Source organism: Melozone crissalis, unplaced genomic scaffold (assembly GCF_028551555.1).
Source record: "Melozone crissalis strain CALT ecotype California unplaced genomic scaffold, PUWL_Pcris_2 ptg000029l_1, whole genome shotgun sequence".
In the NCBI taxonomy this organism is placed as follows: Eukaryota; Metazoa; Chordata; class Aves; order Passeriformes; family Passerellidae; genus Melozone; species Melozone crissalis.
In genome coordinates this window covers 17,238,789-17,254,411 of record NW_026535807.1, presented here as the reverse complement: position 1 = coordinate 17,254,411, position 15,623 = coordinate 17,238,789, and the positions used below count along the sequence as shown (strand labels likewise).

The 15,623-nt window shown below is 37.8% G+C and overlaps 2 protein-coding genes across 2 annotated transcripts in view; one reads left to right on the top strand and one right to left on the bottom strand.

Moving 5' to 3' along the window:
- CENPP (centromere protein P) overlaps window positions 1-15,623 on the top strand; it is a 112,400-nt gene that overhangs the window by 7,946 nt on the left and 88,831 nt on the right. Inside the window, exon 5 of the mRNA XM_054280713.1 lies at window positions 837-933. Coding sequence (XP_054136688.1) covers window positions 837-933 — 97 coding nt within the window. The remainder of the gene's footprint in view (window positions 1-836; window positions 934-15,623) is intronic.
- Window positions 5,173-15,189, bottom strand: OGN (osteoglycin). Its single transcript, XM_054280712.1, has 7 exons — window positions 15,041-15,189; window positions 14,170-14,416; window positions 9,336-9,420; window positions 7,237-7,395; window positions 6,548-6,750; window positions 5,871-5,966; window positions 5,173-5,573 (listed from the first exon to the last, which is right to left on the bottom strand). The coding sequence occupies exons 2-7, from the start codon at window positions 14,329-14,331 to the stop codon at window positions 5,403-5,405; spliced, it is 876 nt and encodes a 291-aa protein (XP_054136687.1). The 5' UTR covers window positions 14,332-14,416; window positions 15,041-15,189; the 3' UTR covers window positions 5,173-5,402.

Sequence of the window (15,623 nt, the reverse complement as noted above, 5' to 3'; positions counted from 1 at the left end):
CATGTGTGGTTTGCTGCCTGACAGTTTGTCACCTTCTATTGTCTCTTTTCCTTTCTCTTTCCTGATTCATACTAGAAATTTGAAAAATAAACATTTATATCTATCTTTCCCTCCCACTCTCCCCCCAGCATAAGAAGGAACATGGACATGTTAGAGCAGATCCAGAGGAGAGTGAGGAAGGTGTTCAGAGGTGGGAGCCCCTCTGCTCTGGAGACAAGATCACATCAAGCTTTAACTGTCTGACAAAAGTTTTGGTTTAGATGCCCTGTGTCCTCAGGCCTCCCTTCCTGGTGAAGCTGCAAGGGAAGTCTTGGAAAGCTGAATTAATCTTGGTTAATCTTGAAAAGCAGAGGCAGGTAACATGTCATGTAGAGTTAGTTGGCTAGGACAAAGATTTTGGCAATATTTGAAGGTTATTGAAGGTTATTGTTACAATTTGGGAAATGTTACCATTTTGCAGGTTTGGGTTTTACTCGGCAACATCTTAGAGTTTATTTAGAAAACAAGTTGAACTAGAATAAAATCAAGCTAAGATTTTGCAGGTGGCTACTTTGTTCCCACATTTTACTGGTAAGACAAACACTAGAAACATTGGCTTAGGAATGTGTTCTTCAACCTCTTTTTCAATTACAACACTACAGCTTTTTTTCAGCTTTGTAATTGTTATTTTGGGTGATTTCTACTTTATATTCAAACAATAGTAATGAATTTTTTTTAAGTGTGAATTTTACACTGATGGTAATCTGATTATCATATTAGTGTAAAATGATATGATAATCAGATTATCATATACATATGATTATGAGTGGGTTAAACAATATATTTTTGTTTTATAGCACTCAAGAATGTGGAGATCTTATAACATTTTTCAGAAGCCTTTCAACCTATGCTGAGTGGTATGAGCATCGTAGACACACCTTCCTGCATTTCAAGGTAGTGCCTATCCACCCTTTATTTATTAGTACAGTATTTATTGTTTTAAGAAGTTTAGTAAGACAGAGCATTGGAAGTGGAACTGGCTTAGCAGAATGTAGGATCTTAATTTTGTATGTGGTGATGAAGAGAATATGAGCTAAAAATTTGCTGTGTTCAAGGGGCAATTGAACAGCAATTGCTGTGTTCCTCATGGGTGGAGAAAAATAAGACTCTGCCTTTCTGTGAAGGAGTAAGACAGTTTGCTTTGGTATTATATTTTATTTTGATTTTTAAAAAAATTAAAAGAAAATAACACTTGCAGTCTTTGGCATATAAACGTTGGTTTTGAAGGATTAGATCTGTTTCTCTTGAAGATGTGTCAGTGTGTGTTTGGATGACAGCACTTTCAGTTCTGGAGTGTTTTACTTGTGTGGGAAATAAACTGTTCCTCCCTCCTAACTGGAACATAGTATTTGAGCTTAGTTTTAAATTACCAGTATTTGCCTTGTTTGTTTTGGCTTTGTGCTGGTTTTAAGATAAACAGCTAATCCTTGGAGTAAAAATACTGCAGTCTTACAGACACAAAACATCTTACATGATGCTTTATGTAGGAGATGGATGTTTAGCTGCTTAATTGTTTGTGGTTTCTTGGCTGAGTTTTACATACCTCAAGAATTTACTGTCATTAAACTTGACACCATCTTTACTTTTCAGCTGTAGTATCATGTGGGAACTGCATCTTCAGCCTTTTAGGCCTTTGAGTTCTGTGCTGAATGAATCAATTTCTATTATCTAATCAATCAGGAAATTAGTTCTATTTTCTGATAGCACTAAAAAAAAATCCAGTCCTCAGCTGAGCAATGAACTGGCATTGCCTAATCCTGCTGGCTTTAGTCTAAGGGCTTTTCTCTAATCCCTCCACAGAAAAGGTAGAGCACCAAGAGCTTTAGGGCTCTGCAATTGTTTTTTCCAGCTTCCCTTGATGCTTTCTGATCCTTAGATCAGCAGTCACCGTGGTTTCTGGGACAGTGATTTGGTTGTTGTAAATATTTCTCATTTTAAAATATAATAACAAGGAAAAAAATAGGAAAGAGTTTTGGAGAAATTTCAAATTGTCGTTAGATAAGCAGTTTTTGCAAATTGTTTGTTCAAATGTTGAGTATAAACAATGAATTACCTACTAATTGCTAGAAGATGTGTGAAAATAATTCATTGAAGACATTGCAAGTTTGTCAGTATTACAGATGTTCTTTCTAAAGGTAGTTTTATTTCCATGGTCAAAGACAAAGGTAAAGTCGAAAGACAAGCCAATTTGGGAGAGTATTTACCAAATATGACTGACTGTGTTCTTATGAAGAGTATTTTAGACCTTCTTTTTTTTGTTAGCATTGCTAATAATTTAATGTTGAAACAGAAGACTTTCTCAGGTAAGAGAATTAATAAAAGGTTCAAATCTGGCAATTCAAATAACTGGATTGCCAAGGAGAATGTATATTTGTAGTTTAATGTTTTAGTAATCTGTGGGAAAGCAATTAGACACATGTTGTTAATATATGTATAATACCAACTCTAGACTCTATGCTGTTAATATTCACACTTACACAAAATTAAAAATGAGTCTGTAATCTTTGTATTTATTTTTTCCCCTACCTGCTCTATAGACTCTCCTGTTCTGGAGTGAAAACTGTTGGAGGGGAGTCTTGGGTTTATAGCTTTTCTATTAATGTGAGTTTTTTTTTAAAGAAAAGCGCCAAGGCTTTTATGTAGAAATAAAATAGTTTCTGATACTTTCCTCAGAGTGCAGTGTAAAAACACCAAAGGTAGTTTCTATTTGCTTTCCTGTTTTGGTACCTGAGAAGAAAGGGATAATGTACAAGTGGGTGAGTACTTCAAGTAATATTGAATGTTTTGAGATTTGTGGCAATTCAAGGTCAGCTCAAAACAGGTTTTGAAGGAGCAAGTGGGGTGTTCACCAAGTATTCTGTATGGCAGGTTTTGCTATTGTCACAATAAATACGTCTGTTAAATGGATTTACCTCTGCAAATAACCTCCTAACCTTAGTCTGCTGTGAGGCTGAACAACTGAGACATGTTGACAAGGCTGGAAGAGCAGATTGTGGAAGCTGATACTGATAAACAAGAACAAAATTTCAAGTTTTATTGGAATTTCAGAACAGAAATGAGTGATAGGAAAAAAATAAAATGGTTTACATTCAGCTTGATATTAGTACAGGTCACAGAAATAGGAGGTGGAAATCCTCCCTGCTGAAGCCTTTCTCACTTCATGTTTTGATTAACTTGCTGTGAATGGGGAAAATAAAGTAAAACACATCAGAGAACTTGGTGCCTGCATGAGACATTCAGGAGGTTCCACTTGTCTACTTTGGCTTACTCACAAAGTGTTTAGAGCATTAATCAGTGTTACTGATGATAATTAGTATGTTTCAAAAATATATACAACATTTTAATGTGATACTAATTGTGTGGTAGTAGGGAGGTCTTGGAATGTTTACATGTGTGTATATATTACAAAAACATGCATTTGTTTGTGTATACACATTTTTGGTGATATTTACTGGTATTTATTTATTTTGGTGATTTACTGAGAAGAGTTTTAGTAGCAGTGATTTGTGATGAGAATAAGATCAGGAGCTGCTGCTTATGTAACATTATTACACTTACAGCTGTGTTTTTTCCATCTTAGGCACTTATCACAAGAGATGGGAGAGAATTGATGGGTTTATTTTTTTCCAAATAGAAATTTGGCTTGACATTGGAATGTATTTTTATATGCTTTGAAGTTGTTTTTCATGTTTTGATAAAGACCTGGGAACATCAAAGTTTTATGATTTATGTGGAAAAATGAAAACCAAGTATTGCTGCCGGACTTGGTTTTGTTCTCAATTAAGACAATGGAATTTCCTTCTTGTTACACTAAATAACTTAAAATGGAAAATATTGGAGGTTGCTGTTTTTCTTGGGAAACGGGTTCAGGGCAAAAATATCTGTTCAGAATTAAGTGCCATCAATTCCCCATAGCACAAGCACTAACGAATTAAGGCTTAGCTAAATAAGGTAAATAAAACTAACACAAAACATTTTGTAAAATCAATATTTTAGATGTAGTGATACATCATCATGCATTTGATGCTTAACTATTTCTACTAATTAGGAATCTATACTAGCTTCAAAATTAGTACAAAGTGGATGTGGTAATAATAACTAGCACACCTTTGGCATTCATTTGTCTGGAGGCTTTACACCTGTGGTAGGTATTGGAAGGGAGAAAATGGGTGTCAGAAATGTACAGTTGAGGAATTAAAAACATTGTACCCTTTATCAGTGATGGCCAGTTCCAGATGAACTGAGTGTCAAGGCCTGCACAAGTCAATTTGTGTTTTTAATACACTGCATAGGTTCAAGGCATTGAGTGAAATGGTTGAAGTTACCTCTGATTTCAGATTAATGATGGAATCAACTTTTCTTTGTAGCTTCCAAGTCTGATTTGATTTTTCCCTAATGATCAGAAGTATTGTTGCAGAAGGGTAAATCTTTCTTTGCTCTGACATCTAGATGAAATCATACTTATTTACAGGTAAACACATGAATTCAGCTTTTCTTTTAACTATATTGTCACATTTCCTGTCGGGAGGAGCTGTGGAACCAGGGCTTGGTTGACATCATTAGTTAATAACAAAGGTATTTGAGTCTGTTATTCTGTATGTAGACTGTTCTTTTAAAATAGAAGCTGATGTTGCAAAAACAGCTCTTGTGAGAACAGCTCAGCAAAACATATATATTTCACTTAAAAATACATTGTGTAAAAATAAAACACATGTTATTTTCAAAGCAGAATAGTAGAAGGAAATCTAAAACATCTTTGCAAAGTTCTAGTTGCTATGTTGCTTGGTGTACTAAACCTAAATAGGAGTTATTCTCATTTACCACAAATCAAGTTTTTAAAAAATGTTAATGAATTTAAGCTTTGAGAAATTCTGTTTCTAAACATGACTTTCTCTCATCTGCATCTTCATCCAATACACTTTTGAAGGTCAGCTGAAAAGATCTCACTGCAGATTAAAAGAGTGGGATTAGAATTCAGAAGTATTTTTCCTCTTTGGTTTGCTCAAAGAAAATCTTGCATTTATCTGAAAGTAAAGCGTGGTGGTTGTTCTGAGTGCTGGTAAAGAATGAGAATAAGCAGTTTTGTGTGATTTTATCTAAAGAGTATGTGGTGAAATAAAAGTTGAGATAATGTGTGTGCATATATATATATTTTTACACTTTCATTAACAGAAAAGATTCTGAAAGGATGAGGGACACCATAAGTACTAAAGTAACTGAAATGGTTATTTCAGAGGAGAACGGTGCAACATAGCAGGAGGTCCTGGGTAAGCAGGGAAAAGAGCATTAGTAAGGGAGAGGATATGAGCTTGTAAACAGAGGAAGAAGTGATCCTTGTTAGATGGCTGGCTGGCACAGCAGGGTTAGTAGTAGGTGCCCACGGGCAGCATCCTCAGGCAGGAGAAGGCGTTGACGTGCTTGGCCAGCACGATGGGGTTGCCCTCCATCCTGATCTCGTCCATGCGCGTGCGGATGTAGCGCGTGTTGTTGGACTTGCAGAACGTGTCATCCGTGATGCTCGTGATGTTGTTGTACTGCAAACCAAAACATTCTCATAAAAAAATCTATACAGGCAGTGTTGATAAAAAATTAGAGGGTTTTTTTGCCATTTCCTATCCCTGATGTACAGAAACCAATAATAAATCCTTGCATGGCAATTGGCATCTTCTGCGTTTCTAGATGGCCATGGCCATACACATTGGTAAATGGTTTTATTGAGGTGCAGTGAAAAACTGTAGTGAGAGCTGTTTTAAAATAGAATAAGTTTGATTGAAGTGTGTAACTCCTGGGGTGTTTCCTAAGAGAATGTTAAGGAAATGCTTTGGGAATACCTGAAGGTGAAGAATGCGCAGACTCTCCGGTAAGTTCAGGGGCACAGATTCCAGTGCGTTGTGTCCTAAGTAGAGGTAGGCCAAATTTGTGAGCTTCTGTTAAACAGAAAGAGAGGTTACTGATGCTGCTACTACCTGAGGTTAAGTAACTCATGCCTGTTACAAGAAATCAGTCATTTTTTCTGATCACATAACCTGTAAAGTGATGTAACAAAAGCCATTCTTTTGCTGTGAATGTTGAATTTCATTATATCAAGAAATTCATAGGACAGACCTTCTATGTTTGGGGAAATTTCAGTGTCAGCATGTTGGTTATAAAAGTTGAGACCACTGTAAAGTACTATATATATATTGTTTTTTAGTATATCTGTAGTATTCAGAACTCTAATTGAGCCATCAATTTTTGGATATTTTTTCTGTACATATTAGAGAGAAACCACGCAGGTGAGATATTTCATAGAAAATTCTTTTCTGCATAGAGGACATGAGAGAGTGAGTGCACAAATGACTGATATTCCAGAGTGCCTTAAAAACAAAGCAAAGGCTGAAAAGCTGCTTCATCGTAGTTTGTTTCTTAGAATACAAAAAATACAGGAAAATAATTTGGTGGCAGACTGAATAGTCTGGTTAATAATTGTGGTCACTTTGATTACCTAGATTATTGGGTTTTTCCTTACCTTGAAAGCATTTGCTTTGATTCCTCTGCTCTTGATTCTGTTTTGGTTTGCATTAAGCGATGTTAGTTTGGGAGGTAGAACAGGAAGTTTTACAAGTCGATTTTCAGCAAGAGAAAGTTCTTCCAACAGCAGAAGCTTTGAAAAGGCTCCATCTTCTATTTCTTCTATCCTATTTCCACTAAAATCAATTCTTCTCAAGGTAGCTTTCAGAAAAGAAATTAAAATCTAAGTATTGACTTTATAATTACATGGCATATGAAACATGTATGGCTGTATGTGCTAAATGTTATACGATTGGCTGCAGCATCTGAATTGTGATCTGCAAATGTGAATACTATTAAAAGTGACATCTGGATTTTTTTTCCTGGTCTTAAATTGAAAAAATTAAGAAGGGAAATACTCTGGGTCCTTCTTTTTGTCTTAGAGATAACATGATTTCAGCTATTCATTGAATTTCTCATGCTGTGGAGTGAGATAGCTGGCAGAGCTCTCCCTGGAGCATTTGAAGGAAAAATAACACCTGCTCATTTAAGACTGTCTGGGATACAGAGCTGAATTTTACTTTTAGCAATCTGCTCTTTACCTGATGTTTGGGATTATTAAGATGTTTACAGGATCCAAAATGCGTGTTCATTGTGCCTTTCCATTTTGTATTCTAAAGCAGAGACAGAAAGTGGGGTGTCACTCACTGATGTCAGCGAAGTCTGAGGCTGCAATCCTTTTGATCTTGTTGAAGCGGGCGTAGAGATACGCGGTTTCCTTGGGCAGAGGGGGCACGGCCTCGATGTCGATCTCCTCGCAGTACACGGAGCCGCTCAGGCACACGCACAGCAAACACGTGGGCAGGTCTGCCAGCAGGGCACAGCACACTTACAGCATGCTCAACTCACTTCAGCCTGCTTACTCAAAATATGCTTTTTTTCTAGTGTCTTTTAAGATTTCCTGTTGTTAGGTTTTCAAAAAATTCTATTTGCATCAAGTTCTGAGAAGATTTATCTTCTCAACTGTTTGGGGTTTTTTGTTCTTTTCATTGTGTATGATTTCTCTGTGTATAATCTCTGTTCTTACCTGAGCATGTGACATGCTATTAATCGACCTGAATTCAGTTTAAATCTTTAGATGGCTGAGAGCATGGTGAACGTGACAATTGCAAGTTTGACCATGTTAAATATCACATTTGGAACCAAACCCACAAGGAGAAACACCTGGCAGTGCATTGGAGCATTTCTGGCAGGCCACACAATAGCCTGTGTTATTCCTAGCTACTATTCTGTCTAAACCTTTTGATAAAAACTCCAGCAATTATGTTTATATATCACATATGGTTTAGGTTGGAAGGGACATTAAAGATCATGTCATTCCAACCCACAGACAGGGACACTTCCACTAGACCAGGTTGCTCAGAGCCCTGTGCACAATCTCTATCAGTTTTATACTGAGGTTTTTACAGATGTTTTAAGTTGAGAGAGAAACTTTTTGTAATGTAGTTTGAGACCTTTCAGGCTTTTGCTAGTCCTCATGGACAGTAGTAAAGTATCAGTAACTTCTGCTTTGCTCTAGTCTTTTCTGCCAGCAATGTTCAAATACATGTAATGAATGTGGCTTTGAATCCTGTTTCATCTCCACTGCTGTCTTGTGCTGTGTTTTCTATATTTTGAGAGTTTTGGTTGGCTTCCACCCTGGAGTGAGTGCAGTGCAGACATCAGGGTCATTCCATGGGATAGTTGTCACCACACAGCAAAACAGGACCTTCTGCGAGCAGTGAGGAGTTACAAAAGCAGCAGGTCAATACTGGGAAGCCAGTACATAAGAGTAATTCTTTTTCTTACAGCAGCACTGCAGAGAACAGAATGAAGATTTTGAGGTTTAGCTTGTGAATATCATCATTTTTAGGCTGCAGAGTTCTGCCCTGTTTGGTGATTTTTATTTAGTGTCTTGTTTTCATGTTTGTGTAGGAAATGGAAAATGTCAAACAACGTTGTCACTGTTAAAAAGGCAATACTTTTTATGCTTGTCTGTCTAGAAGCTCTGATGTTCTTGGAGGCTTGCTCAGTTTTGATGGGGCCTTGCTGACAGGTGCTGTTTGGCAGTAATTAACCTTGAATTAACACTTTGGTAGACACTGACAGTCCACTGGTCTTGCTGAATCATCACTTATTTTTGGAAGTTTATATCGTAGACACACAAAATAAGTGTCTCTTTTTCTGTCTGCTCTGTTTGGCAGAAAAACTTTGTCCTTTTTGTGTGCAGAGAGCAGTGGGGTTTGTTAGGAGAAATCTGGACAATGTACCCAGAGCCTGTAGGAAGCTTTGACAAGTGAAGAACGTTCCTAATGTATTTTAAACATTGACCTCCCTGATCATCAGATGTAAACTTTGAGAATAGCCAATTGTTCAAATAAATCTGTTGAAATAATTTAAGCAAATAGTATTTCATCATCACTTGGGTTAAACTGTGGAACTTACTGGGGGATGTATTTTGTTTTTCTTTGTTGTCTTGTCTAACTTTTTTAACTTGGGTGCATCTCAATGGCAAATATGACTGGGCAAGTCTGTGAAGATGTTTACAAGCTGTGCTTTGTGTATTCAGAGTTTACCTGAGGATCCTTTAAATTTTTCAGCCTGCTCCATCAGAAGTTACAAGGTTTTCCACGGGAGATATGAAAGATATTCATAAACAAAAATATTAATTCTGTAGCCTTGGTTATCCTTTGCACTTTAGATTTGTATGTTAAAACATCTTCTTTTGGATATCTTAGACATCACAATATTCATATCAGTTAACTTACTTGTGTCCTTTGTTGGTGGGACATCGAGTTGGCTGTCATCACTTTGTAGCATTAGGGAGGTGTCAAGAGAAACATTTGTTCCAGCCTTTGTGAAAGAACAATTGATGTTTTAAAACACAAACCACAGACAAAAAGCCACAGAACATTACAAGGATTTGAAATAACATCTTTTAAAGCGAGCTTCCTACAATATACCTACTTATCATACTTACTTTTTAAAATGCTTTTATGGGTTGGATGACTAAGGTGATGTTACTTTTACACACAAACTACTCACTTTAAAAGGCAAGAAGGGAAGGTGCTGCCAGTGCTCTTTAGAAAACTCAAGTTCTTTAGGAAAGAACAGTAAACACAAAATAGAAATAGAAAATATAGTCTATATGGTAGGAAGGAATATCTAAGTGGTGGATGTTTACAAACAGAGTTTTGAAGATCGAGATTTTGCATGTAATGCAAAACTCAATAGGATTCTTGTGAGTCTAAGTTGTATTTTGTTGTTATTTTACCCAAATAATCTCAGTAAAATGACTGAGATGTCCTTGCTTTTCAAGTTATTCACAATTCCTCCTGGAGCTAGTCGTCGCATCTTTTCAGTTGCAGGACAACTTAGTTTATAAACACATTCCTTGCAGGTATTGGCTGAAATTGAGTAATTTGTTTCCATTATCTGCATGTTAGTCTGTTTTAAGGTGTGGGCTGCTCACAGAAAGGGCCTCTTCACACAGAATCACTGGGTTGGAAGAGACCTTCAAGATGGAGTCACCCAGGGATGGTGACTCCACCATCTCCCTGGGCAGGCCATTCCAGAACTTTATCATCCTTTCTGTAAAAAACTTTTTCCTAATGTCCAACCTGAATTTCCCTTGGCACAGCTTGAGGCTGTGTGCTCTGATTCTGTCAGTGCTGCCTGGAGAAAGAGCCCAACTCCACCTGAGCACAGGCACCTTTCAGGAGCTGCGGAGAGTGATGAGGTCACCCCTGAATCTCCTTTTCTCCAGGCTGAGCACCCCCAGCTCCCTCAGTGGTTCCTCACAGGGTTTGTGTTCCCAGCCCCTCTCCAGCCTCGTTGTCCCCTCTGGATGTGCTCAGTGTCCCAAGGTCCTTCCCAAACGGAGGGGCCGGAGCTGGGCACAGCACTCAGGGTGTGCCCTCAGCAGTGCCCAGGGCAGGGGCAGAACGACCTCCCTGCTCCTGCTGGCCTCACCATTCCTGATCCAGGCCAGGAGCCATTGGCCTCCTTGGCCACCAGGGCACTCTGCTGCCTCATGTTCAGTCACTGCTGACCAGCACCCCCAGGTCCCTTTGTGTCTGGGCACTGTCCAGCCACACCATCCTCAGCCTATAATACTGCAGGAGGTTTTGTGGCCTCTTGTGATGTAGGGAACAGCAGTCAGGTTTTTATTAGGTATTGGAGCAATTTTAGAGAAATACCTATTATTACTGTATTTACAGTATAGATACAGTGCCTTATACTGTCATTTGCCTGCAGTAACGTTAAGGGGATTTCAGTTTGACTGTGGTGGTTGTTTTTGGCTTGCATAATTTGTTTGTTGGTTTGGGTTTTTTTTTTAATGGGGAATATTTGTAGGACAGAACAAACCAATATGTTTTTTGGTGTGTGTGGCTATTGGAAACACATGCAGGAAAGAGCATTGTGAGATGTGGAAGATGTTTTGCTTTAAACATGCTTAAGGATCAGGCCCTGGCAGGAGTGCTCTGTGGAAGAACTGCTTGCACACTGGGGGTGCTGACAAATGAACCCCTTTTAGTTTTCTTAATCCCCCCACTCTCCCCCCCCTCCTTCAGGGACACAGGTGGTTCACCTCTAAGTGCAATGTGCAGGTAAGAGCATCCAGGCTCCTTTTGATACTGGGTTTTATTTGGTATTTAGCTGCCTGCGTGTACTTTACTTGTGGGAATTTTTTTTATTCTGCAAAACAAATCCCTCAGGCTTGACAGAAAGCCTGAGAAACAAATATCTTGGCCAGCCTCTGTCATTTTGACCCCTTTTTAGCCTGTGAATCATCTGTCCCTTGGCTCTTCCCTGCGTCTGCCTCTCCAGGCTCTGGCTCTGGTTTGGGCTAGCTTGGTTTGTCCTACTGAAGTTTTAGGTTCTCAGTTAGGAAGTTTAAGGTTCTCAGTAGGATTCTGGCAGCAGTTTGACCAGATTGCTGGGTGGAGGGAAGCTGGGGGTGTCAGCTTACCAGCTACACTCCAGCAAACAGCAAATCTCCCAGAAGCTTTCTGCAGGAGTTAGCTCACAAAGATAGGTTCATTAGGCACATGAAGACGTGGCCCTTGAGGTATCTGTGCCAGCAGAGATTTGAGTGCATGGACTGCTCATGGAACAAGTGGACTTGTATGGCTGCAGCTGGTTTGGCTCCTGAGGGACTTTTACTAACATTTGCTGGCACATCTTATCTGTCCCAGGTGGAGATTTCTAGCACAGTCTCCTACTTGAGCCATCAAAGTAGTCTTTGGTGGGAGTTCTTAGCTTAATGCAATGTACTCCTAATCTCTGCCAGTGGGAAGTGTCATTGAAATTAAAACTGGTAATTTGTAGAATACCATTAAATTCCTAAATTAAAAAGTATTTGCTGATCAGCCATAAAAATTCCTCACTATGGAGTATCAGTGCAGAAGATTGTTTGGATTATAACCACAAGTTCATTACTTGCCTATGTAAGGAATGCACTGAAGGAATATTGGCCTACTCACGTACATAAATTCCACCTGCCTCTTCCACTTTACTGCACAGACACATTAACATTTTACATCTAAATACTCCAACCATTTTCAAATTTCTGCAGTATAATTTATTCATCTTATAACACAAAGGTCTGATAGTTGATGTTCAATGAAGTGAGTTAGTCCAGATGTGAGACAGCATCTAATTGAGTGGTTCTGTTCTCTTGTGGAAATTAAGATTTTGTGCTTTAAATTGCTCAAATTTTATTCAAGACTGGTATGACTGTGGTTTCAAATAATCATAGTAATAAATTTCTCGTGATGTTTTTAGTAAAAACACTTTTTTTTTAATGGTGTGTTCAAGCATGCAGTAAGGAGTTAAATTTGTATGCAAGACAGATTTCTGACTGGGCATGCTTGAGAAAAGATTTGGCATGCATTTCAGTTCCAGTTAACACTTGGAATATTCGGGGAGTAAAATCAATGCAATAAATGAATAGAAGATCTGTTTGTGCACCCCATGATGTAAACTGGGAACACTGGCACTTGTATCTATGTAGCTGTTGCACATAAGGAGCCGATTTATTATTTTGCAATGAAAACATGTCAATAGAGACCTGACCTGATGGAAATAATGACTGACTACATTCCTAGAATTATCCTAAGCAGAACTGTTGGCCTTCAGAAGACCTGCAGCTTATAGCACTGCCAGGAGGACTTTAATTTGTCTGGAGCACATCTGTTGGCACCATTTCCATGTAGGTAAACTCCTTGTTCCTTTACTGAAGCAGCAGCAATCTTCTGTAAGCAACTTATTGATCAGTGTAATCTGATGCTCTGCCTAACTGGTTAAAGTTAATAGGTTTAGTATTTTTTAAAGACTCACTTCTGAGTGGATAGTCAGGAATTAGTTAAGAGTCATTTATGTAGTCCCTTTTTCATGGATTTATGAAAACATGTTACTTCATCACTGTGGCAAATGTCAGATTTAAAAATACCTTAGACATTTATTTGCCATAAATATGTAGCTGATTGTTTTCATCAACAGTAGAGAGCTGTAATTTAAGTAGATTTGGGAAATATTAGAAAGGTATACAAAAGGGATTTTTCTGTATTTGGACTGCAATTTTTTACTTACTATCTTTTGCTGTTTTATTTTTCTTGCTTATCAGGCTAAGTTATTGTAACAAGTACGGTTAATATTAATGAAAACCTCCTTGAGCTGTTCATACTGGGCTGTTACCACTTGGTTTGGATCTGTGGTATTTTCCTTGGCAACTACTCTTGGGACAGTTGCTGCTGTTTTTTCTCCCTGATCAGTGTTGTATCTCCTTCTCTCTTGGTGTGTACTGGTTAGGACTGAATGGGAGTGTGACATTTGTAACTGAGATTGTGGCACTTCACTTAATTCTGCCCTGGCTTTGTGTCTTCTGCTGTTGTCTTGAAATTCAGAGGCAGGAATATGGAGCACCCAACAAAAACATTCTGTTGGGAGATGCTGAGAGTGCCCTGAGATGTAGGGGATATTCTCTACTAAGACCCTCAAAGTGTTAATGTGTAAGTGACTCCTCCAGCACTGGGCATTCTATAGAATTCTATAGAAGTTTGGGAGCGCTGAACTGTTGAGCTGTAAAAAACCCAAACCACACACCCCTGAAAAATTGAGGAAGAAACTTGATAGTTTGCCAGGTCAAAGGAGGAACTGTTGTTTATACTGGCAGATTATGTTCCATAAAAGGGGGGGTTCCAATTATTGCATTGGTAGTAAAAAAAAAAAATCACCTTCCTTATTCTTAAGCAAACTCACTGAGTTAATACAACATAGTTAAAACTGTTGAGCTAGTAATTAATGTATCCTGCTCTTGAAACTCTTATGATTGCAGGCACATAAGAACAGCAGAGTTAAAATGATGCTTTAGCCTTATTTGTGCAAGCCTGCCTTCTTGGCATACTTAGACTGTAGCAAGAGTAATTTTTTTTTTTTTGTGGTTTTAGTTTGAGTGGCTTTCCCTATGTCTGAACTCATTGTATGTTTCCCTGTTATTTTAGAACTTTTCCATAAAACTCACATGCATGCACATAACACCTTTTTCATATAATGCTTATTTTAGTTAAAAATATTAAAAGGAAAATATAAATAAAATACCTTTCTTATATCCTTGGATTGCATTTCATAATCTTGTTGGGTCAGGCTTCCCATGGAAACATCTGTATCATCCTCATAGAGTGATTCTTGCTGTAGAGGTGGTGCTGCATTTACCAAAGGTACAAACACAAACAAAAACAAAGTAGCCTGCAAAGTCTCCATTCTTGCCCAGAACGATGTATGAGGCTTTCAGGGAGCTGGTGAAGATCTGCTCGTGCCTGGACTCTGGAGAACACTTTCTTTGGGACTGGAAATGAAAATGCAATCCGTCAAAACAATATTTAAAGCCTAGAGTACTTGTTGGCAGTGGTTTCTAACACATAAGGAACATGGAACAACTTTTAACTCTTGGTATCCTTTAATTAACTCTAACTTTATAAAACCTGTTCTTAACATGAGAAGAAACTGGGAAATAATAAACATTTTATAATAAATAAGGAAAATATTCTCTTAATTGCATTTGTTTGTTTCCCAGTTTATTTTTGTTAAAAGCAAGACGATTTGTAAATATTAAGTATTTGGCATATATATAAATTAACTAATTAAAATATGTGAGGTTCAAATGCATTTTTCTTTATTGCCAAAATAAGGGTCTTCAAACTCAAATGCTCTATAACAAAAGCCTCTCATTGTCTTTTACTTTACATGTGAGACTAATCAAGAGAAGATAACTTAATACCCTCAGAATATTATACAGGTTGGGCACTTTTCAAGCAGGAAAGGGGAAGAGACTCAAACATGATCTTTGAAACATTACAAATATGCATGCAATAATTTTAAAAATAAATCTTTGCACAGCATTTCTCTCCTCTTTACTGTAGTTTTATTTAAGCTCTGAGTTAATCTACTTTTAGGAAAAAAGCCCACCTACCTTTTTAGCAGATTCCAAGCTCTTCACTGAAAGACCAGATATCCTTATCTATAGTTACTCTTTTGTCAGTGTACTTTAGGTTCAAGTTATGCATTACATCCAAATTGTTGAACTGAATTCTCTCTCAAAGTTTGAGTCTGAAAAGTGCTTTCCATGGGGTAAAAACGCTTTGCCAGCATTCTCTCCCAGGGTGAGAGGTAATATCCTGGAGCAGGGGGTTGTACTTTGCATAACATTTGCAAATGCTAAGCCCGTGTAGCTCATCCTACTTTTGGTAATCCTTGTTAAAATGGCAGCTTTCTGCTTTGCTCTTTATATGTGCTAAGGCTTTTTGTGTAAATGAAATATTAATTGTGCAAACTGGAGATCTCTAATAAGGCATGTGTTATCCATTTTGTGAAATGCTTCAGCCTAGAGACAAAGCAGCTGCTTTCTGAGACAGAGGTAGAGCCAAAACACACGTCTGTTGTATTAGTCACATTTTGTGAAGAATAAAATGTTTTATTTTAAGTTGTATATGTTTAGAGAAGTTTTACCTATCTATGAAATGGAAACTTTTCAGTCTCAAGAGTTCTGGAAAAAT